We start from the raw sequence: 24,992 nt of genomic DNA on the forward strand, positions 1-24,992 counted from the left end.
CTCCAAAATATTGCATACTCTTGGGTTGGAGTTGCTGTAAATATTTGCAAGGTCACCCATCAAGTTTTCTTTTCTAAATCCTGACATTTGCGTGGGAAGTTGAGTATGCATATTTTGGACCTGTTTTTGTATGTACACAAACTTTGTAAATGAGTCCACTGGAGTTTGGTTCCAGAACCCATTCTGTGCATAGACTTTTTTTTTCCTCTTTTCATTCATGTTGCAACACTTTTCAACAGTCTCTTCTCTGGATTTCTGCGGTTGTGTGGTTCTCAAATGCCAGGGTGTGGTAACACTTATTTGTAACTTTAAGATATACATTTTATCAGCATTTCTTCTGGCAGAGCCCAGTAAATTCTTTCTCACAGTCTGATACTAAGGAGGAAAAGAGGTGACATGTCAGAGTTTCACAGTACTCGGTGAATGTGACATTAAAGGCTGTTTTAACCTATAAAGCATAATAATGAAAACAAAAGGCAAGAATTCATAATAAAGACAAAGCAAGCATGGTAACATAATACTAAGTAGAAATAAAATATACAGTTTATTGTATATGAAAGAATAATATTTCATAAACAGGCTATATGAATTCAAACCTACACTACCAATTACATTGATTCAAAGATACTGACTGCCCATATACTCAGAGTGTTACTTGTACTGTTTCATACATATTGGAAGTCCTGTATTTGATATTTTTAATTGATATGGTTTATGGATATAGTCTTATTTAGTTTTTTACCTGCTGTGTTATTAGATTGGATTAGATTAGAGATTATATAAACTTTATCAGTCCCAGCAGAAACATGAAAACAAGGGCACAGACTCCACAGGACAAATAATATAGACAATCAATAAAGCGATAGGTAAATACAAATATAAGTAAATAAATGTATATTGTTCAAATATATCAAAATGGTATTTCAAAATAAACTTAACAAGTGCCCTGGGAGGAAGCATTGAAATGCCTGATAGCACTGGACAGACTTTGCACACTCTGGTGGAATGAATGTGGCTAAAAGTGCTCCAAGGCTGCACCTTCTGGAGGGGATGGAGGGGATTTTTCATATTGGCAAAATTGGATGCCACCATCCTCTATTCTACAACAGCTTCCAGTGTGTCCAGGGTTCATCCTGTGATTTTTGCAGCCTTTCCTGATGAGTTTATTCAGGCATTGTGCTTCCTTTGAGCTCAAATTTCTTCCTCGTGGTAGAACACCACACTGGCCACGATGGATCGATAGAACATTTCCAGTAGCTTTCTTTACACATCAAAAGACCTGCATCTCCTTAGCAAGTGCCCTTCTTATACAGCGCCACTGTGTTGTCAGACCAGTCCCGTTTATTGTTTATATGGACCTCTAAGTACATGTAGCTCTGCACCACTTCCACGTCCTCCCCCAGATGATGACAGGTATCAGAGTCTCCTTGGCATGCCTAAAGTCCACCACCAGCTGTTTTATCTTGCTAATGTTGAGTTGCAAGTTGTTGTCTCTGCACCACAAGATGAAGCCCTCCACAACATTCCTGTTCTCTGACTCCTCTCCATTATTAATGCAGCCATCGATGGACAAGTCATCTGAAAATTTCTGTAGATAGGCAAGCGCTGGTATTTTGCTGGATAACTATTGTATAGGGGTTGAACAGGAAGGGAGACAGGACAGTTCCCTGAGGTGTTCCAGTATTACATACCACCATTTCTAACACAGTCCCACAGCCTCACATACTGTTGCATGTTGGTCAGGTAGTCCATGATCCAGAAGATTGTGGGGGCATCAAGATTCAAAGCCTTGAGCTTTTCTCCCAGTTGGTGAGGCAGAATGGTGTTAAAAGCACTGGAAAAGTCAAAAAACATTATCCCGACTGAGGTGCCGTCTTTAACCAAGTGGGCATAGGCTGTGTGGAGCATAGGGATGAGAGCATCTTCCACATCTATATGTGTCTGATAGGCAAACTGCATAGGATCCAGATGTTCTGAAACCAGAGGCTGTAGCTGTTTTAGGACCAACCTTTCAATGGTCTTCATGACGTATGAAATAAGAGCAACTGGTCTGAAGTCCTTGGGATCACTGGAATGACCTTTATTTGCCACTGGAACCACATATGACATTTCCACAGCTGGGGAACCTTCTGCAGATTCAGGGAAAGGGAGAACAGTTGTTGTAGGACATTGCAGAGCTGGTTAGCACATGTTTTCAGCACCCTGGGGCAGCTTCCATCAAGCCCTGAAGCCTTGTTTATGCTTATGAGTTTTCTCAGCTCTCTCCTCACTTCGTCAGCAGTGACACAAAGTCCAGAGAGTGGAGAAGAGCTGGAAACCACAGGTGTGATGTTACTGTGGGGAAAGGTCATGCAGGGTGCTGATGACAGTTGTACATTATGCCGTATTATTGTTGCTGAATGTTCCAGTGGAAATAACAATCAGTACTTTTCATTGTACTGTAATGTAAGGTATAGTAAAAGTAAAGTGAGTTGAGAGCATTTTCCTGCATGTAAGAGAGTAATGGCATTCCATACAGTTTTAATTTCTGATGGCTGCTCCTCTTGTTTTCCCCATGATAAATTCTTAAGACATAGGATTAAGGGCAATTGGCACTTTAAATTCCACAGAGGAAGATCCTGTGAAAACAGGTGCCTTGAGCATGGGAAAGGCGCTATATAAATAAAATGTATTATTATTATTATTATTATCAAGATGAAGGCAATACCTATTACATGTAAGAGTAAATGCAGTTTTTGTTAAAAACTGGAGGTGGTGAGATATCATTACATAACCAGCCATCATACCAATAGATCACACAGGTCTTGTTCCAAATAACTCTGATAGTCACAGCCCACATTTACTGTTCATTCATAAATCTGTTTAATGTCATGTAATCTCAAGACATGCCAAGACTCACTACTAAATACTGTGGTGTTATTTCCGCTTCAGCGACCACAGACATCGTTGGGATTGTGATAATAATGCCATTAATTATGTTGAATGTAGGTGGTGTATATTTTAGCATGCATGAAACACACTTGATTTTTAATTCATTGAATATTTGATTTACCTGGATATAGACACTAACTTTGAAATAAATGCATTCCTTGATCACCTGCCTTCCACTATTTAAAATGTATTGTCTATCTACTAAAGCATTAAAAAAGTTATTTACTGACTTGAGTTTAATCGATTGCTATCCATTTGTACCTTTTATAACACTGTCACAAATCAGAGTGTAAAACACAATAATTTTGCAACTCCAAATACAACTTTACCTTTGTATCTGACCCAGAATTATCTTCTTTACTTAATCTGATCATTAAAGCCACATGAGTAACTAATTCACTTTTTTTCCAATTTGTTGTGCTTGCTCACATAGTAGGGCTGCACGATAACAGAAAAAATGATTATCACAATTATTTTGCTCAAAATTTTTATCACGATTAATAATGACGATTATTCCTTTGGTAAATGAAGTCTGTGACCAAAGCAGTGTAGCCTCGGCCAGTTATTCACAGATGCTGCCCTAATCATATTAGCTGCGTTGTCCGTTGTGATGCACACAAGTCTTTCTTCCACCAAGCCCCAAGCGGACATCGCTTCTTTGAGGCCCACTGCAATAAACTCCGCTGTATGGTCTTGTGGGAAAAACGAAGTTTGCAAAAACTTGCTTTTCATCTCAAACTCGCTGTCAATAAAATGAACTGTCAAGCTCAAATACGGTTCCGCAGTTCTGCTTGACCATAAGTCGGTCGTGGCAGCAAAATATTCAAGGCCGAGCCTGAGAATTTCTCTTTCTATTTCTTTTCGGCATTTCGCATACAGCGAGGGCAGCGCAACATTGGAAAAATGGTTGCGTGAGGGAATGCTATATCTTTTATCAAGTGTTGCGATCATTTTGTTAAACCCCTCACTGCTCACGGTGGTTATTGGACACATATCCTTGGCTATATGGTACGTGATCGCTTCTGTTATTTCCCGGTGTCTTTGCGAGCTAGGCACAGGGCCGCTGCTGGCCAAATGGGTGCCCTAAGCAGAAATTTACTTTTGTGCCCCCTCCCCCAAATATTACGGAAGTAAAAATAAAATAATAAAAAAAACACCTACTATAGGGGCCAAAATAGAACTTTATTCAAATAAAATTAAATACATAAATAAATTGTATCATTTATAAATTACAATTGTAGCTCTACAGCAAAAAATACAAACTAAAATCACACTTTAAGTAAAACATTTATAATAAATAAAATAAACAATAATAAACTGAAATAAAATCAACACTGTCATCTGCTGGAGCTTTCCAAAGTTCAAAATTTACAAAGGCACACTTCTGCTTTTTCTTGAGGCAAAGTCGTAAATGAGCTCTTCATATGATAAAGCCTTTGCTAATTCAGAGTTGATGCTGACAATTGCCAGACCACTCATGCGCTCTTGTGCCATAGATGAGCGCAAGTACGTTTTGATGAGCTTCATTTTAGAAAAACTTCACTCAGCAGAGGCAACAGTTACAGGGAGCGTCACTGCTATGTGCAGAGCAATACAGAGATTTGGGTACAGAGGTGAGGGCGCGCGCGTCATCACGTGTGCTTAGCCTACTCTGCGTTCACCGTAAAATGCAATATATACGTTTATATTTTTGTTTATTTGTATATGTATATTATTAATATTAATTTATTATTATAATATATAAAAACGATTTTTTTGAGCAGCTGGGATGGTGCCCCCCTGGGAGTTGGTGCCCTACGCAGACTGCGTACTCTGCGTATAGGGAGCGGCGGTACTGGCTAGACAGATATGGTATTGCGTTGAACAATGTCCCTGATATTGTTGTCTGTGTTGTGGATGGCTGGTAATTTTTTGTTGTTGCTGTTTGTGCCTTCAGTCGTTGAAATTCTTGATAGTGTACTTTGTGGTGGCTTTTAAGGTGGTTGATGAGGTTTGTTGTGTTACCTTGGGACGTTTGGACGGAACAGGAGCAAAGTTTGCACAAGACTCGTACCTGATCAACATCATATTCCTCGGAATCGAAATTGTTCCAGACAACTGAGTATGACCCCTTTTTAGGAACTAACGATCGCACTTCTGCACGTTGCTCCGCCATCATATGTTTATTCTGACTGACTGTTATTGCTGCTATTGACTTCTACTGCTTCAGAAAGCGCTTGCAATCAAGACGCAGTAACGTCATAGTGACGCAGTCCAATCCGTAAACTCAGCCCATAAAAAACAGTTTGGTCTTTATACTGTAAAATCGCGACGATATTTATTAACTGATCGTGGGTCATAAATATCGTTATCATGAGAAAAAAAAGATTAATCGTGCAGCCCAATCACATAGTGAGGTTTTGTAATCAGTTGAAAGTTTTGAAGAATTACACCAATTAATGAAAACTTTATCTCACCCCTCTGTAGTGTGTAAGTTAATCTATGGATTATTAGAAACCGTTATAGACTAAACACACACCCTTCACCCCAGCTATTTCCGTCTATGTGTCAGGCCTCCAGTGTAATTAGTTTCTCTTCTATCAATCTTTTACTTCCTATCATTTTTCTTTTTTAAAATTGAATTTATTATATATGGAATCTGTTGAAATAATAAAAAAAAATCAACATTTTTTTTTAGCATATGTCAACTTGGAATGGGTTAAGGTGTATGTTAGCTGAGTGTGTTGCATTTTAGGTATTACAGTCTATAGTCTGTTTGTTCCATATTTTTTTTTTTTGATTGCTGAATTATAGATGATCAGATTGCTGGTTCATTCTACACTTTTATTTGATTAAGTCTAAGCAAGTCACCCAGTGGGTAATTCAGAAATATTAATAATTTGAGTACATTTTTAAATAGGCATATTGGGGGGGGGGGGACTGAAAAATGAAATTTCTTTTTTATACTGTGTTTTCTTTTGTATTTTGTATAGTATATACTTTTTCCAATTCTAATTGCCATGCTAACTTTATATTCTCTATTTACATTAGCAGTGCAAGGCAAACATTAAAAGGCAGAAAGGATCCAGAGAAACACCAAAATGGAGATGACAGTAAGAGTTCTCTTTTGTGATGTCCTTTTGAGTAGAAAACTTTTACTAGAGCTGGAGAGGTAAATTAGGATACTGGAAATATTCAGTGCACAAATGGATGGTTATTATAGAGATATGGGAATAAACAATAGAGCTGCCATTGATGATGACATCAGAGTAGCCTATAGACATGCATATTTTTGCTGACCGAATCCAAACTGCAAGAAAGAGCAATAAAGATTTTTGGGTTGGATCTCCAACTACACAAATAAGTTTTATTGTACTTCTGCTTTAGTTGTGGGATTTTTTTCTACCTCTTGCTTTAAACATATTGCGATATCAAATTTCTTATTTAATTTGAAATGTATAAGCTATAATATGAGATTTTTAAGGCTATGTCAGGAAAAATTAAAGCATTAAATAGCACTACAGTAGAGTCAATAAAGGTTTATACTTTTTCTTCCAAAGAAAACAAACTTAAAGCAACCAGAACAACATAATAAATTGTACTTGGGCCTATTAGACTGTGTTTGAGTGACAAAGATTTACCTCCTTAGCGTTGCATTTTATTCCAAGAAAACATGTTAAAAAGCGTTGCATTTTTTTGGCATGAAAAATTAAATTTTTATTAAATCACAAAAGTATAATAATGATACAAATCATAATTGTAATGATGAATAAAAATAATATGAAATGAACAATAATAACAAAAATAATAATAATACTACTAATGATGCCAAAACAGTATTGAATCTCAAAATGAGTCCTATGTGTGGTAAATCTAAAAGCACAGTGAAAGACACAATCCAACGTCACAGTCGGGACAGTAATAGCATGCTTCTTTTCAGATTTTTTTTTCCAGATTAATCAGTTTTTAACCAGCAAACTGCACAGGTATGGATTCTGTTTTTTTTGTTTTTTTTTTTTGTCAGAGGTATAAAATCAATAAAATATCTACCAATAAGACACTCTGGATTGATCCACAATGTGCTGGGTTGACCATGTCTCTTTAGCGATAGTGTGGATGGTGGATGTGCGACAATGATTTGTTGTACAAGCAGGCTGGTAAAGTTTGCATGAGATACAGTTTTGCCAGCTTTTTGTTTGTATAACATGAATGTATTCCAAATGCACTGTTCTACCAGATGTGCCAGTCTTTCTTTGCAGCAAAATGTCAAATAGTTCTGGTGAAGTATAAAATTTGTCCATGGTTACACAGTATTACACAGGGCATCTATCAAAGTCCGCACAGATAACATAGAAACACCATACTGATTGTATTTCGGATCAAACGTTGTCCCTTTCCATGTGTATAGAACTGCCCTTATAAGCCATGAGACTTTTATTGATGCTGACATGACAGTCCGGACTGTAAACGCTCCAAAATTTTACTACAATGGCCTGGTATATCTCCCAAATTTTCTTCATTTTGAGTGCTGAATGGGTATTCTCATAAGTCTTCATTGTTGTTAAAGTTCAGATATTTCATAATTAGTGAAAACCTACACTCGGACATAGTATCTCCAAAGAATGGCAGCACTGACAGCATTTTTAGAGCCGAGTGATTCTTGGTTCCAACGCTTTGCGCAAGACGCATCTGTACAGTTGCCCGAGTAACACTTGCAGCTTGAGTACCACTCGAGTCAAACGCTAAGGAGGCTACATACTATATATGCATTTGTTTGACAAGCATATTTTTTGATGCATAGTGTAATGAACATTATTTAATTATTATACAGTATATGCAGCTAATTACAAACATTTACCAGCTATTTAAGCTGGGAAAAATTGATATACTGTTTCAGTCTGAAGATACTAGATGGACTTCCTAATCTCTGATGATATGTGAAAGTTCATATTAAAGAAAGTACTGTTTGAAACTTAAATTAAGTCTCTAAAATGATTTATGTTACTTTTGAAGTTCATGATGTGTCCATCCCTTATTCAAGTAAATTTGAACTTTTTTTAATATCTGTGTGATTAGCGCTGCTAAGTTTCCTTTAAAAAATAATTTTCTAGTCATATAATTAAAATGGGGGACTAGTTTAAGCATCAGCTCTGCATTTGAATTCTTTTATTTTTTGAGCCCCTCCTTATTCATATGGTCCTATATATGCCACCTAACAATAAGGTAACATTTAAAGAATCATCGGCTCTTCTCTCTGCCCTGACACACCTGGATAACTACAACTCCCACGTCAGGATATTATTTGTTGATTTTAGCTCTGCATTTAAGACCATCATCCCCTTCAAACTGGCAAACAAATTCAGTGACCAGGGCATCAGCACGTCTTTTTATAATTGGACACTAGACATTCTAACCAACAGACCCTGTCTGTAAGGTTAAACAACCACACATCCTCTACCCTATTCCTGAGTACTGCCGTTCTGCAGGGCTGTGTACTCGGCCCACTTCTGTACTCCCTCTTCATCCGTGACTACCTCCCGTTATATGGTACCACCTCAATCAAACGTTAGCAGGTGACACCTTGATAATAGGACAGTACTTACCAACATGTTGTGCTGACAATAACCTTGCCCCCAACACCAAGAACACCAAAAAGCTCATTGTGGATTACCGGAAAACTAAAGTCAGCAGACACGCTCCCATCCATATAAATGGGGCTGAGGGGAAGTGTGTTTCCAGCATTAAATTCTTGGGTATACACATCTCTGAGGACCTTTCCTGAACAATAAACACTTCCAATCTGGTTAAAGTGCAACAGCAACTTTACTTTCTGCTGAGGCTAAAGAAAGCCTCAGATTCTATTGTACTTCTACTGCTGCACTGTCAAGAGCATATTGACTAACTGCATTATGGTTTGGTATGGCAACTGCTCCATATCTGCCAAAAAGGCCCTGCAGCGGGTGCTGAAAACTGCCCATCACATCATCGGCATCCCGCTGCTGACTATCGCTGACCTGCAGCATACATGGTGTCTGTGACAGGCTCACAGCATCATCAAGAATGCCTCAAAACACCAACCATGGACTTTTTACCCTCCTCCCATCCAGGAGGTGCTACAGGAGCTTTCTTTCCTAGCACTATCACCATTCTGAACTCTCAACCCTTACCACTTAATAGCTGACCTTTCTAAATATCAATAACTTGTGACTGTACTCTATGTATATTTTCAGCTGTTTATATATCTATTCTGTACATAAAAACATTTCATATCTATATTCGTATCATGCATCTGTACTTACTGATCAGTATTTATATCAATATACTCTTCCTTGTATATACTACTATCTGTAAGTATATGTTACCCTACTATTTGCACTTTCTGGTTAGATGCTAAACTGTATTTTGTTGTACCAGTGCAATGACATTAAAGTTGAATCTAATCTAATCTAATCTAAATATGATAAATTATTTGTTAACTAACTTTTATAGCTGATCTTCAGTACTTTCTGCGTGGTAAATGCTTTTCTGTGACTAAGCTTTGTTTTCACAGTGTCATTTTGGCTACTGGGCATCTGAGTCTGACTGGGTGGGGTTGAGGTATTGATTTCATTACTATGATTGTCTTTGTTTCACAGGTCAAAAGATTATCTAGTAAAAAAGAGCGAGAGTTTAGCTTTCAAATACAAGTACACTTATTAATATGTAGCACTGAACACTTGAATTGTGAGCATGCTCATCTGTCCATTTTTCTAGCATGTGCTTTTATATCAAGTAATGGACAGGTCATTACCCAGACAGATTTCAAAAGTCCCCAGCAGGTAGGCTTTGAAAACTCTTTACATGTTGTTCTAGAGAGATACAATCACTTTTTTTTTTATAGGTCACTGACTCATTTTTACTTTTGAGAACTGTTTTCTTTCAGGGGACAGTTTTTTTTATTTTTTCTTCAAATATAAAAGCGCAGAGATTTAGCTGTCTAATGCATGTAGGCTTACCCAGGGTGTTTTTCAAATTTTGAAATGTGAATCAGCTGCATAAGAAAAGTAGTCAAGCAATGGTTTGAGTTTGAAGGAATTGCTGCTCATGGTTTTCTCTATACACAAGTACAAATTGAAATCCTCTGTATTGTTTGTGCATTATTAAGAAACTGCTATTGACATTTGTGTTTTCCTTCTGCTGGTCACATTGCCCAGTAATTGTATATTAGACAATTTGCAAACAGTATTGTTTTAGTACAGCTTATTTTTAGTCAAGAAAAGTTTAAGTATAGCAAGCAAAATGTAAATATTTAACTCAGCATAAATTAAACATATTTAAGAAAAGCAGTCATCTGTATAATCACCTGTAGATGGTGCCTCTATGGTGTCTATGGCTGTTACTGCACCTACTGAACACCATGGTCAGACTATCCTGCTGCTCTAGATGCAGGCTGTTCAGACTGATTATTACCCTCTATAGAAATGACAATTTATAAAGTCCACCATTTATTTTCATGGTAACATTTAATCTTCTTTCGGCTGCTCCCATTAGGGGTTGCTACAGCGGATCACCTTCTTCCATATCTGTCTGTCCTCTGCATCTTGTTCTGTTACACCCATCACCTGCATGTACTCTCTCACCACATCCATAAATATTCTCTTAGACCTTCCTCTTTTTCTCCTCCCAATATACTCAGCATCTCTCCTCTGCACATGTCCAAGCCAACGCAATCTCGCCTCTCTGACGTTGTCTCCCAACTGTCCAACTTGAGCTGACCCTCTAATGTACTCATTTCTAATCCTGTCCATCATCGTCACACCCAATGCAAATCTTAGCATCTTTAACTCTGCCACCTCCAGCTCTGTCTCCTGCTTTCTGGTCAGTGCCACCATCTCCAACCCATATAACATAGGTGGTCTCACTACTGTCCTGTAGACCTTTTCACCCTTGCTGATACCTGTCTGTCACAAATTACTCCTGTCACTCTTCTCCACCCTTTCCACCCTGCCTGCACTCTCTTTTTCACCTCTCTTCCACAATCCCTATTACTCTGTACTGTTGATCCCAAGTATTTAAACTCATCCACCTTCGCCAACTCTACTCCCTGCATCCTCACCATTCCACTGACCTCCCTCTCATTTACACACATGTATTCTGTCTTATTCCTACTGACCTTCATTCCTTTCCTCTCTAGAGCATATCTCCACCTCTCCAGGGTCTCCTCATCCTACTCCCTACTGAAGCTACAGATCACAATGTCATCAGCAAACATCATAGTCCACGGGGACTCCTGTCTAAATCTCGTCTGTCAACCTGTCCATCACCATTGCAAATAAGAAAGGACTCAGAGCCGATCCCTGATGTAATCCCACCTCCACCTTGAATGCATCTGTCACTCCTACTGCAGACCTCACCACAGTCACACTTCCCTCGTACATATCCTGTACAACTCTTACATACTTCTCTGCTACTCCCGACTTCCTCATACAATACCACAACTCCTCTTGAGGCACCCTGTTATATGCTTTCGCCAGGTCTACAAAGACATAATACAGCTCCTTCTGGCCTTCTCTATACTTCTCCATCAACACCCTCAGAGCAAACATCGCATCTGTGGTGCTCTTTCTTGGCATGAAACCATACTGCTGCTCACTAATCATCACCTCACTTCTTAACCTAGCTTCCACTACTCTTTCCCATAACTTCATGATGTGACTCATCAATTTTATCCCCCTGTGATTACTACAGTCCTGCAGATCCCCCTTATTTTTAAATATTGGCACCAGTACACTTCTTCTCCACTCCTCAGGCATCCTCTCACTTTCCAAGATTCTATTAAACAATCTGGTTAAAAACTCCATTGCCATCTCTCCTAAGCACCTCCACGCCTCCATAGGTACAGTCATATGAAAACGTTTGGGAACCCCTTTCAGCCTGCATAATAATTTACTCTACTTTCAACAAAAAAAAAACAGTGGTATGTCTTTCATTTCCTTGGAACATCTGAGTACTGGGGTGTTTTCTGAACAAAGATTTTTAGTGAAGCAGTATTTAGTTGTTTGAAATTAAATCAAATGTGAAAATCTGGCTGTGCAAAAATTTGGGTACCCTTGTAATTTTGCTGATTTGAATGCATGTACCTGCTCAATACTAATTACTTGCAACACTAAATTGGTTGGATTAGCTCGTTAAGCCTTGAACTTCATAGACAGGTGTGTCCAATCATGAGAAAAGGTATTTAAGGTGGTCAATAGCAAGTTGTGCTTCCCTTTGACTCTCCTCTGAAGAGTGACAGCGTGGGATCCTCAAATCAACTCTCAAAAGATCTGAAAACAAAGATTGTTCAGTATCATGGTTTAGGGGAAGGCTACAAAAAGCTGTCTCAGAGGTTTAAACTGTCAGTTTCAACTGTAAGGAATGTAATCAGGAAATGGAAGGCCACAGGCACAGTTGCTGTTAAACCCAAGTCTTGCAGGCCAAGAATAGTACAGGAGCGGCATATGCGCAGGATTGTGAGAATGGTTACAGACAACACATAGATCACCTCCAAAGACCTGCAAGAACATCTTGCTGCAGATGGTGTATCTGTACATCGTTCTACAATTCGGCGCAGTTTGCACAAAGAACATCTGTATGGCAAGGTTATGAGAAAGAAGCCCTTTCTGCACTCACACCACAAACAGAGTCGCTTGTTGTATGCAAATGCTCATTTAGACAAGCCAGATTCATTTTGGCAGAGTGCTTTGGACTGATGAGACAAAAATTGAGTTATTTGGTCATAACAAAAAGTGCTTTGCATGGCGGAAAAAGAACACTGCGTTGCAAGAAAAACACCTGCTATCTACTGTCAAATTTGGTGGAGGTTCCATCATGCTGTGGGGCTGTGTGGCTAGTTCAGGGACTGGGGCCCTTGTTAAAGTCGAGGGTCAGATGAATCCAACCCAATATCAACAAATTCTTCAGGATAATGTTCAAGCATCAGTCACAAAGTTGAAGTTACGCAGGGGTTGGATATTCCAACAAGACAATGACCCAAAACACAGTTCGAAATCTACAAAGGCATTCATGCAGAGGAAGTACAATGTTCTGGAATGGCCGTCACAGTCCCCTGACTTGAATATCACTGAAAATCTATGGGATGATTTGAAGCAGGCTGTCCATGCTTGGCAGCCATCAAATTTAACTGAACTGGAGAGATTTTGTATGGAAGAATGGTCAAAAATACCTCCATCCAGAATCCACACACTCATCAAAGGCCATAGGAGGCATCTAGAGGCTGTTATATTTGCAAAAGGAGGCACAAATAAGTATTGATGTAATATCTCTGTTGGTGTGCCCAAATTTATGCACCTGTCTAAGTTGTTGTGATGCATATTGCATATTTTCTGTTAATCCAATAAACTTAATGTCACTGCTGAAACACTACTGTTTCCATAAGGCATGTCATATATTAAAAGGAAGTTGGTACTTTGAAAGCTCGGCCAATGATAAACAAAAAGAGGGGTTCCCAAACTTTTTCATATGACTGTATGTAATCTGGACCAACAGCCTTTCCATTTTTCATCCTCTTCATAGCTGTCCTTACTTCCTCCTTGCTAATCCGTTGCACTTCCTGATTCACTATCCCCACATCATCCAACCTCTTCTCTCTCTCTCGTTCTCTTCATTCATCAGCCTCTCAAAGTACTTTTTCCATCTGCTCAATACTCTCTCCTCGCTTGTGAGAACGTTTCCATCTTTATCCTTTATCATCCTAACCTGCTGCACATCTTTCCCATCTCGGTCCCGCTGTCTAGCCAATCGGTACAGGTCCCTTTCTCCCTCCTTAGTGTCCAACCTCTCATACAACTCATCATACGCCTTTTCTTTAGCCTTCGCCACCTCTCTCTTCCCCTTGTGCTTTATCTCCTTGTACTCTTGTCTACTTTCTGCATCTCTCTGACTATCCCACTTCTTCTTTGCCATCCTCTTCCTTTGTATACTCTCCTGTATTTCCTCATTCCACCACCAGGTTTCCTTTTCCTCCTTCCTCTGTCCACATGTCATGCCATGCACCCTTGCTACATCTGCTGTAGTTTCCCAGCTGTCTGGTAACTCTTCACTGCTACCCAGTGCCTGTCTCACCTCCTTTCTAAACTCAACCTTGTAGTCTTCCTTTTTCAACTTCCACCATTTGATCCTTGGCTCTGCCCTCACTCGCTTTCTCTTCTTAATCTGCAACGTCATCGTACAGACCACCATCATATGCTGCTTAACTACATTTTCCCCTGCCACCACTTTGTAGTCTTCAATCTTCTTCAGATCAACTCTTCTGCGTACGATGTAGTCTACCTGTGTGCATCTTCCTCCACTCTTGTACGTAACCCTATGTTCCTCCCTCTTCTTAAAATACGTATTCACCACAGCCATGTCCATCCTTTTGGCAAAATCCACTATCCTCTGACCTTTCTCATTCCTCTCCTTGACACCATACCTACCCATCACCTCCTCGTCTCCTCTGTTCCCTTCACCAACATGAATAACAAAAGTATTTATTTCCACATCTTGCAAATACTGATGTTAACTGTTCATTACTAATCAAGTATTGCTTCTTAAATGTCATCAATGCTTGTTCATGTTATGAAATTACTATGTAAACACCCTTCAAATATGTCACATTACTATATTTTCTATGCATGACTAAGTAATCACTAAAAAGATAGCATTTCAAATATATCTGTGCATGCTAATTAAATCGAAAAAAAATTGATACTAAATCTGGTACATTGTGAATTGAAATTGAATTGAATCAGAATGTTGGTACTAATATAAAGCCCTTGTAATCAGTGAATGTTTTTTAACCCAATATGTTAAAAAACCATCACAAAGCCTGTCTAAATTTAGTATTTTGTAATAACAGGATAGAATTCAGGGTGTAGAGGTGATTGAATTACTATGGTCAAGTGACCCTAATATTATTCAGTTGTCAGTGTTTTGGAAGAACACAGATATAAAGAGTAAAACTGTTAAGTTTAACTTTGGTAGGGAAAATTTAAAAGGGACAAACTGGAATAAGCTTTTAGGTGTAGGAACAGTTGAAGAGCAGTGGAACAGGTTTAAAAATATTTTACATATGATGCAGGAGAGGTGCAGTACATCCTAAAATTTGGAATTACAGTATGCACTCTGTGTTTATGGAGAATTAGTTCCAGGACCCCATGTGGGTACTCAATTCCCTTATTTAAAATGAAATAGTATTTACATTTAACCTATACACATACTCCTGTATACTTTAAATCATCTCTGGATTACTTCTAATACTAATTAAGAGGGCAGGCACAGTTATGGGATGCACTTTGGACCCCGAGGAGGTAGTAGCAAAGGGGAAAATGAATACAAAACTGAATGACAATATGAACAATGCTACATATTCCCTCTCTGACACATTCACACTGAGTACTTTAAGCCAATGAACTATTCAACAGAAGTGTGTCAAGAAAAGCTAATGGGGTTCCTTTATAACAACAGTAATACATTTGTATAATGCCTCACTGTGACTATGACTGTTAAGTCAGAGGTTTTTGTCTCGTTAAATTTTCTTCATTTTCAGTCATTCTGTTGTGTGTATTGATAACCTTACCTAGGTTTAAAGCCATCGTGTCTATAGATTGATGGACAGACTCACTTTGATTGGCTGGTGGGGAGCTAAGGTTTAAGAAGGTTTTTAATTTCCAGAATATGTGTATGTCTTTTGTGTTTTATTTTAAGAGCTGCTGTTCTGCGGGAAGTGTAAAGATGTAAACCATTTGCTATCTTGGTGATTGGTAGTTTTCAAAAGCTGAGATAGGATAGGAGAGCAAGAAAGAAAAAAAAGCTTAGCACTTGTTGCAGGTAATTTAATACAAGGAATTATTAAGGAGAAAACTAAGCAGGACATGGCATGAGCAGAAGTTTAATAGAACAGTCAGTAAGGGTTGGGACAAGGGAGGTCATGGTTTATTAATACATTGGAATTTTTTGAGGAAGCAACAAAAGGATATGATCAGAGTGGTGCATATGATATAATTTATCCTGATTTTCAGAAAGTATTCGATAAGTTCCCACATAAGAGATTGGGCATCAAACTAAAAAGAAGAGGTAGATAAGATTGTGGATGAGTGTAATATTGAATAAAGCAGAGGGCTAAGGTGTAAAAAACTTTATCAGAATTGTGTAAAGTTAAGAGTGGTGCTCCTCTTGTCGATCAGCTGGAAGATGTTAAGCAGACATTCACAACTAGAATTGAAACCGCCAAAAATTTAGCATCCACCGCTGATGGAAAAGCAACAGCTGCAAATTCCAAATGCAAATAACTCTGAGACAGACTTGCTGCTCTGGAAGATGGACGAAGAAGGAATAATATTAGAATTGAAGGTCTACCTGAGAATCGTGGAAGTCCAAACCCAGTGAAATTTGTAGCTGAACTATTCTCCAAAATAATTGGAGAGGACTTTAAATCAGACACCGAGATAGCTGTAGCTTATCGCATATGGGGGTCGAACAACTCTAAACCTAGGACTTTTATTGTGCGGTTTCTTGAAGTTACAATCTAAATTAAATGTAATGTAACTTCTTGGACAGAAACAAGAGATTATATTTGAAAATAACCTCATTCGTATTTTCCCTGTTTTCTCACCCTCAACAGCTGCTAAGCGTGCCTCTTTTTTTATAATATTAAACAGCGCTTACAAAAACCCGATATCAGATACAGTCTCTTGTATCCTGCCAAACTGAAAGTGGATATTCAAGTCAAACATTACATGTTTACTACTACGGAGGAAGCAGATAAAGAGTTAAAGCTGATCCCGACACTTTCCTGAAACACGACCATGAGTCGCACCCTGTCATGGCATTGTAAAGAAGATTTCACCGGCTGTCTGATCCACCTGCAATGACACTGGTACCGTAATTATACATCCTTTTCCCCTCTCGGTCACTATCTGTTTTTGTTTTAATTACAATTATACACATTTATGTATGTGTGGAAGAAATTAAATTAGTAACCTTTTTTTTCTATTCTAAAGGAGACTGTTAAACATCATACTCTTGGTTTGTTGTTGTTGTTATTGTATTACGGTTTACTATGCTTATCCAGGGCCACTATTTAACACCATTCCCTGAGTTTACTATCTTAACATTTCAAGACTGTTGAAGATTGTTTTTTTTTTTTTTTTTTTTTTTTTTTTTTTTTTTTTTTAATGCTTCTAGTATTTAGTCTGTATTGGCAATAGATATCTCAATTTTAATTCACATACACCGCTGCTGGGGGGGGGGGGGGGGGGGGCTTGTTTTGTTTTGGACGTGCTCTGTCTCCAGGTATGTCAGAGGACTGGGACTTTGTGAAGTGGGGAGGCCAAATTGGGGGGGAGAGAGAAAGAGAGCAAGCTATCTTTAATCTATCCTTTTAATCCTTATAATTACCAACGTAACAATAGACTGCATGGCAATAACCCCTGGGAAAATTGGAAATTAATGTCAAAGCTGTTTAACTTTCGGTTAAGACTACAAGATGACATCAAAAATTCAAAATCAATGTCTCCAAGATGGGGCAGTTAAATTTGTGAGCTGGAATGTTAAAGGCCTGAATCACGAATTAAAAAGAAATAAAGTATTCTCTCACCTAACAGGTATAAATGGTAAAATAGTATTTTTACAGGAGACCCACTTATTAATCAAGGATCAGTTCCGACTGCAAAAAGACTGGACTGGCCAAATGTTCCATTCCAGCTTTACAAAAAAAAAAACTTGAGGTGTGGGAATACTTATACATAGAACAGTCTCATTTGTAGTATCAGATGTTGTATCTGATCCTGAAGGGAGATACATGATTGTCATGGGTAATTTATTTAATTGTAAAGTGATTTTGATAAATGTTTATGCATCCAATGTGGATGATAGGGAATTTATGCAAAATGTATTTGCATCCATTCCCAATGTGAACACTCATAAAATATTATAATGGCTGGGGATTTTAATTGTGTTTTAAATCCAGACCTGGATAGGTCTCCTGTCACAGGGGTGATGACCTCTAACACTGCAAAAACAATTACACAGTTTGTAACTGACCACAACCTATCAGACCCCTGGAGATTTCTAAACCCAAATTCAAGAACATATTCCTTCTACTCACCAGTGCATCATTGCTACTCAAGAATTGAATAATTTGTCCAGATGAACAGAATCAAATTTCTAGGATTTCCTTACCTGGATTATTGAGCATGCATCGAGACATCAAGAATTGATTATTTCTTTGTAGATAACCATTTCTTGCCTACGATTAAATCCTGCAAGTACAACGTTTATTGTTATTTCCAACCATGCCCCTCTGATCTTGGAGATAAAATCATTATGCCCCACATAATCATCTCACAGATGGTGTCTTAACCCACTTTTATTAGCAGACAAGAACTGTACAGAATTTATATCAAAACAAATCAATTTTTTTCTACAGACAAACATGCCCACAGAGGTTTCTGCTGGAACACTCTGGGAAACTCTAAAGGCCTTCTTAAGAGGACAGATTATTTCATTTCTTTCCCACAGAAATAAATTAGAAACCAAGAAAGTGTCAGAGCTAAGAAGCAAAATTACTAGAATAGATGAAGAACAAGACAGGCGTCCAAGGGAAGCTCTCCACAGGAAAAGGCAGGCCCTGCATACACAACTTAACATCTACACAACTTAACATCTTAACAACTAAGGAAACTGAACAACTTATTTATAAGTCTAGACATCATTACTATGAACACGGAGAAAACGTTAATAAGCTTTTAGCTCAACAAATTCACAAACAAGAAGTTCGCAATGCAATACCAGTAATCACCAACACGAATGGAGAAGAAATTGACCATAAAAATATAATGCACGCATTTAGAGATTATTATAAATCCTTATATTCTACTGAGCTCAAAGAAGACAACACACAATCTAATGCATTTCTGGATACATTACAGACACCACTTTAAGTGCTGAGGAACTGAATAAACCTCTAACACTAACAGAATTACTAGATGCTATAAAATCACTTCAAAGCGGGAAATCAGCAGGCCCTGGTGGTTATCCCGTAGAATTTTATAAGAAATTCTCCACTCGGCTAGCTCCCCTCTTATTGGCAACATTTACAGAAGCTAGAGACAACCAAATACTACCTCAAACATTTCGTCAAGCATTAATCACCGTCTTTCCTAAACAAAATAAGGACTTGTTACAATGTGCATCATACAGACCAATTTCACTCCTGAATAATGATGTTAAGATACTCTCAAAAATTATAGCTAGAAGGATGGAGAAAGTGCTGCCCTCGGTAATATCACAGGATCAAACTGGATTTATTAAAGGCCGACACCTATCTTCCAATCTCCGACGCTTGTTTAATGTTATATATTCACAAGCAAAATCAAACACCCCAGAGATATTACTATCATTAGACGCAGAAAAAGCATTTGATATGATTGAATGGAACTACCTTTTCACTGCATTGGAGAAATTTGGGTTTGGCCTGAATATTTGTGCATGGATCAAACTACTGTATACCAATCCAGAAGCCTCAGTTTGTATTACTAACATTTGCTCAGATTACTTTAAGCTGGAACGTGGTACCAGACAAGGATGTCCCTTGTCACCACTGCTGTTTGCAATCACCATTGAACCACTGGCGGTTCACTGCCGAAATTCTTATCAGATAAAGGGGATTGTCAGAGAAGGACTGGAACAGAAAGTTTCTCTATATGCAGATGATATGGTCTTATATATATCAGACCCAGAAAACACTGTCCCTGCATTTCTAACAGCACTAACAGAATTTCAAAAGATATCTGGTCTTAAAATTAATCTGAATAAAAGTATACTCTTTCAAGTGAATTCACAAGCATATAATATTCGATTGGACACCCTACCTTTTACCATAGCAGATCAGTTTAAATACCTAGGGGTAATTATCACAAGTAAACATAAAGCTCTTTATCAACAAAATTTTGCCGTCTGTATGGAAAAATTAAGCAAGACTTAGATAGATGGTCAACCCTTCATCTCACTCTAGCCAGAAGAATTAACATTGTTAAGATGAATATCCTTCCTAAATTTCTTTTTTTATTTCAAAACATTCCAATATATATCAATAAATCGTTTTTTAAACAGTTAGATTCAACAGTAACCTCATTCATTTGGAACTCGAAACACCCACGTATCCGAAGAGCGACCCTACAAAGACCTCAGGCAGAAGGTGGCATGGCTTTACCTAATTTTCAGTTTTATTACTGGGCAGCAAACATACAAGCCATAAAAACCTGGACACAAATAAATGAAGATACACAGGCTTGGTCCGCAATAGAAGTAAAATCCTGTAGTACTTCTTTATACTCCCTGCTCTGCTCTCCAATAAATGCAAGTTATCGCAAATATACCAATAACCCAATTGTGCTTTACTCACTCAGAATATGGAACCAACTTAGAAAGCATTTTAAGATGGAAAATCTTTTATCTGTGGCACCTCTGCAAGAGAACCACCTCTTTCAACCCTCGCAAACATATCCAGTTTTTAATACCTGGAAAAGTTTTGGGATTAAAATGCTCAGAGATCTTTATATAGACAACATATTTGCATCTTTTGAACAATTACGTTCAAAATTCAACCTCCCAGCTACACATTTCTTTCACTATCTTCAAATTAGAAATTTTGTTAAACAGAAATTGCCCGATTTCCCCCACCTTGCACCCTCCACAATGTTGGAAAAAATACTGCTCAATTTCGAGGAATTAAACACCATTTCTGCATTATATAAAACCCTATTAGAATCCCTACCTTTCAAAGATCCAAGAGGACATTGGGAAGAAGATCTCTTAATCAATATATCAGAAAAGGAGTGGAAGGTAGCAAAGCAGAGAATTCACTCGAGCTCCATATGTGCAAAGCATAGAATTTTTCAACTAAAAATTATATATTGAGCCAATCTGTCTTGCCTAAAACTGTCCAAAATGTTTCCAGGGCAAGATCCAACCTGCGAACGCTGCAACCAAGCTCCTGCCTCACTGGGTCACATGTTTTGGGCCTGCACCAAACTAACATCATTTTGGACCAAAATTTTTAAGTACCTTTCAGACAGCCCTGGGGTCACAATCCCTCCTAACCCATTAACAGCTGTGTTTGGTGTTCTTCCAGATGAACTTGAAGTGGAGTAGGACAAGCAAACGGTGATTGCATTCACTACACTTTTGGCACGCAGACTTATTCTGTTAAATTGAAAGAATCGTAAGTCTCCTCTGATAAGTCAGTGGGAAACCAATGTTTTATATTATTTGAAATTGGAAAAAATCAAATTCTCAGTTAGAGGATCTGTACAGAATTTTTTCAAAACCTGGCAGGATCTAATCAATATTTTTTTAGAATAAGAGAAATAACTATTACCGCACTTAATTCCCTTCTCCATTTTTTTATTTACCTATATGTTTATTTCTCCCTTTTATTTATTGTTGCCTTATTAAAAAGCCCTAAGCAACTCTCCTTTGGCTTAGCTCTCCTTCTCAGGGGTGGGGTTTGATATGTCTTCAATTTTGTTAGGTTATAAATTGATCTATTTGTATGGAATGATTACAATAAAAATTAATAAATAAAATAAAAAAAAAAAAGGACGACGCCTCACGCCTGGACAAACTGGTGAGGAAGGCAGGCTCTATTGTAGGCATGGAGCTGGACAGTTTGACATCTGTGGCGGAGCGACGGGCGCTCAGCAGGCTCCTATCAAATATGGAGAATCCACTGCATCCACTAAACAGTATCATCTCCAGACAGAGGAGCAGCTTCAGCGACAGACTGCTGTTACTGTCCTGCTCCACTGACAGACTGAGGAGATCGTTCCTCCCCCAAACTATGCGACTCTTCAATTCCACCCGTGGGGGTAAATGTTAACATTATTCAAAGTTATCTGTTTTTTACCTGCATTTTTATTACTGTTTAATTTAATATTGTTTTTTGTATCGGTATGCTGCTGCTGGAGTATGTGAATTTCCCCTTGGGATTAATTAAGTATCTATCCATCCATCCAGTTGACAAGGCTATTAAATACTGCAGATTTTATATCTATGTATGAATATTCTTCTTTTGGCTGCTTCCGTTAAGGGTCGCCACAGAGGATCAGGTTTTTTCCTATCTTCTTGTCCTCTGCATTTTGCTGTTACACCCACCACCTGCATGTGCTCCCTCACCTCATCCATAAACCTCCTTTTAGGACTTCCTCTTTTCTTCTTACATGGCAGCTCCATCCTTAATATCCTTTTCCCAATATACCCAGCATCTCTCCTCTGCTCATGTCCAAACCAGCACAATCTTGCTCCTCTGACTTTGTCTCCCAACCGTCCAACCTGGGCTGACCCTCTAATGTACTCATTTCTAATCCTGTCCATCCTTGTCACACCCAATGCAAATCTTAACATGTTTATCTCTGCCACCTCCAACTCTGTCTTCTATTTTTTGGTCAATGCCACCATCTCCAACCCATACTGTATAACATAGTTGGTCTCCCTACTGTCTTGTAGACCTTCCCTTTCACTCTTCCTGGTATCTGTCTGTCAAAAATCACTCCTGACACTCTTATCCACCTGCTCCACCCTGCCTGCACTCTCTTCATCACCTCTCTTCCACACTTCCTGTTACTCTGTACTGTTGATCCCAAGTATTTAAACTCCTACACCTTAGTATCCCTACATCCTCTCCATTCCTCTGACCTCCCTCTCATTCGCACACATGTATTCTGTCTTGTTCCTACTGACCTTCATTCCTCTCCTCTCTAGAGAATATCTCCACCTCTCCAGGGTCGCATCAACCTGCTCCCTACTATCGCTACAGATCACAATATCATCAGCAAACGCCCACGGGGACTCCTGTCTAATCTCGTCTGTCAACCTATCCATCACCTTTGCAAATAAGAAAGTGCTCAGAGCCGATCCCTGTGTAATCCCACCTCCAACTTGAATGCAACTGTCACTCCTACCGCAGACCTCACCACTGTCACACATCCCTTGTACATATCCTATACAACTCTTACGTACTTCTCTGCCACTCCCGACTTCCTCATATAATACCACAGCTCCTCTCGAGGCACCCTGTCATATACTTTCTCCAGGTCCACAAAGACGCAATGTAACTCCTTCTGGCCTTCTCTAAACTTCTCCATCAACAACCTCAGAGCAAACTTTGCATCTGTGGTGCTCTTTCTTGGCATGAAACCATACTGCTGCTCACTAATCATCACTTCTTAACCTAGCTTCCACTACTCTTTCTCATAACGTTATGTTGTAGCTCATCAATTTTATTCCCCTGTAGTTACTGCAGTCCTGCACATCCCCCTTATTCTTAAATATCGGCACCAGTACACTTCTTCTCCACTTTTCAGGCATCCTCTCACTTTCCAAGATTCCATTAATCAATCTGGTTAAAAACTCCACTGCCATCTCTCCTAAACACCTCCATGCTTCCACAGGTATGTGATGTGGACCAACAGACTTTTCCATTCTTCATACTCTTCATAGCTGTCCTGACTTCCTCCTTGCTAATCCATTGCACTTCCTGATTCACTATCTCCACATCATCCAACCATATCTCTCTCTCTCATATATTCTCTTCATTCATCAGATTCTCAAAGTACTCTTTCCATCTGCTCAGCACACTCTCCTCGCTTGTGAGTTGTGTTTCCATCTTTATCCTTTATGACCCTAACCTGCTGCACATCTTTCCTAGCTTGGTTCCTCTGTTTAGCCAATCAGTACAGGTCCTTTTCTCCCTCCTTAGTGTCCAACCGCTCATATAACTCATCATATGCCTTATATTTAGCCTTTGCCACCTCTCTCTTCACATTACACCTTATCTCCTTGTACTCCTGTCTACTTTCTTCATCTCTCTGATTATCCCACTTCTTCACCAACCTCTTTCTCTGTTTACTCTCTTGTTATTTCCACATTCCACGACCAGGTTTCCTTTTCCTCCTTCCTCTGTCCAGATGTCACACCAAGCACCCTTCTAGCTGTCTCCCTTACCGCTTCTGCTGTTGTTGTCTAGCTCTCTGGTAACTCTTCACTGCCACCCAGTGCTTGTCTTACCTCCTCCCTGAACTCAGCCTTGCAGTCTTCCTTTTTCAACTTCCACCATTTGATCCTTGGCTCTGCCCTCACTGTCCTCATCTTCTTGATATCCAACGCCATCCTACAGACCACCATCCTATGCTACGTAACAACGCTTTCCCCTGCCACCACTTTTCAGTCTCCAATCTCCTTCAAACTGACCCTCCTGCATAAGATATAATTTACCTGTGTACATCTTCCTCCACTCTTGTACATCATCCAGTGTTCCTCCCTCTTCATAAAATACATATTCACTACAGCCATGTCCATCCTTTTCGCAAAATCCACTATCATCTTCATTCCTCTCCCTGACACCATACCTACCCATCACCTCCTCATCCCCTCTGTTCCCTAACATCTACGTATGAATAATGCTTCTAAATGCACTGATCATAAAGTATAAACAAGTATGCTTTTTTTTTTCATTTAATTCCCTTCAGCTCTGAAATGTAGATGTTACTGTACTTTATCAACTCTAAGTAAACAAAAGTGGATATTAATTTTACAAGCCAAAATAGATATTTTAGTAAATGAAAGTGTATATTGATGTCAAAAACTCATATTAAGAATTTAAATTTTGCAATGATTTATACTCCGTTAACAGAATTTAAATACTGCGCACTGTATGGGCAGTGTATCTATGTGAACAGGATTAAAAAACAGTTCTGCACATGGTACTGTGAATATAACATTACTATCATGGTTTGATTTTTTTTTATATCTAATTCATGATTTTGCCTTTTTGCTTGTTTTACAGAAAAACATTTGAAACTTATTAATAAAATGAAAGTGATGCAATATTTTGGTACTTAAAGTCACAAAACACAAGTAACATTCAGTATGTATACCCTGTAGCTTCACTGGCACTCTCTCACTCCATAGCTTCATTTGCATTTCTAGTTTGTACTAGGTAGCTTAAATCTTGTGTTGTCCTTTAAATTTAAATCAAACTATGTTTGAAGTTTGGTGTTTTT

At 38.6% G+C, this 24,992-nt stretch overlaps 1 protein-coding gene across 2 annotated transcripts in view; it reads left to right on the forward strand.

Moving 5' to 3' along the window:
• The window catches only part of cenpu (centromere protein U), a 133,051-nt gene that overhangs the window by 11,303 nt on the left and 96,756 nt on the right, over positions 1-24,992 (forward strand). For both annotated transcript variants that reach the window (XM_028802113.2, XM_051928442.1), the window contains exon 2: positions 5,962-6,023. In XM_028802113.2, the coding sequence (XP_028657946.1) occupies positions 6,012-6,023 (12 nt within the window). In that variant the 5' untranslated portion in view covers positions 5,962-6,011. The remainder of the gene's footprint in view (positions 1-5,961; positions 6,024-24,992) is intronic.

The sequence above is a fragment of the Erpetoichthys calabaricus genome, chromosome 5 (assembly GCF_900747795.2).
Source record: "Erpetoichthys calabaricus chromosome 5, fErpCal1.3, whole genome shotgun sequence".
Lineage (NCBI taxonomy): Eukaryota > Metazoa > Chordata > Cladistia > Polypteriformes > Polypteridae > Erpetoichthys > Erpetoichthys calabaricus.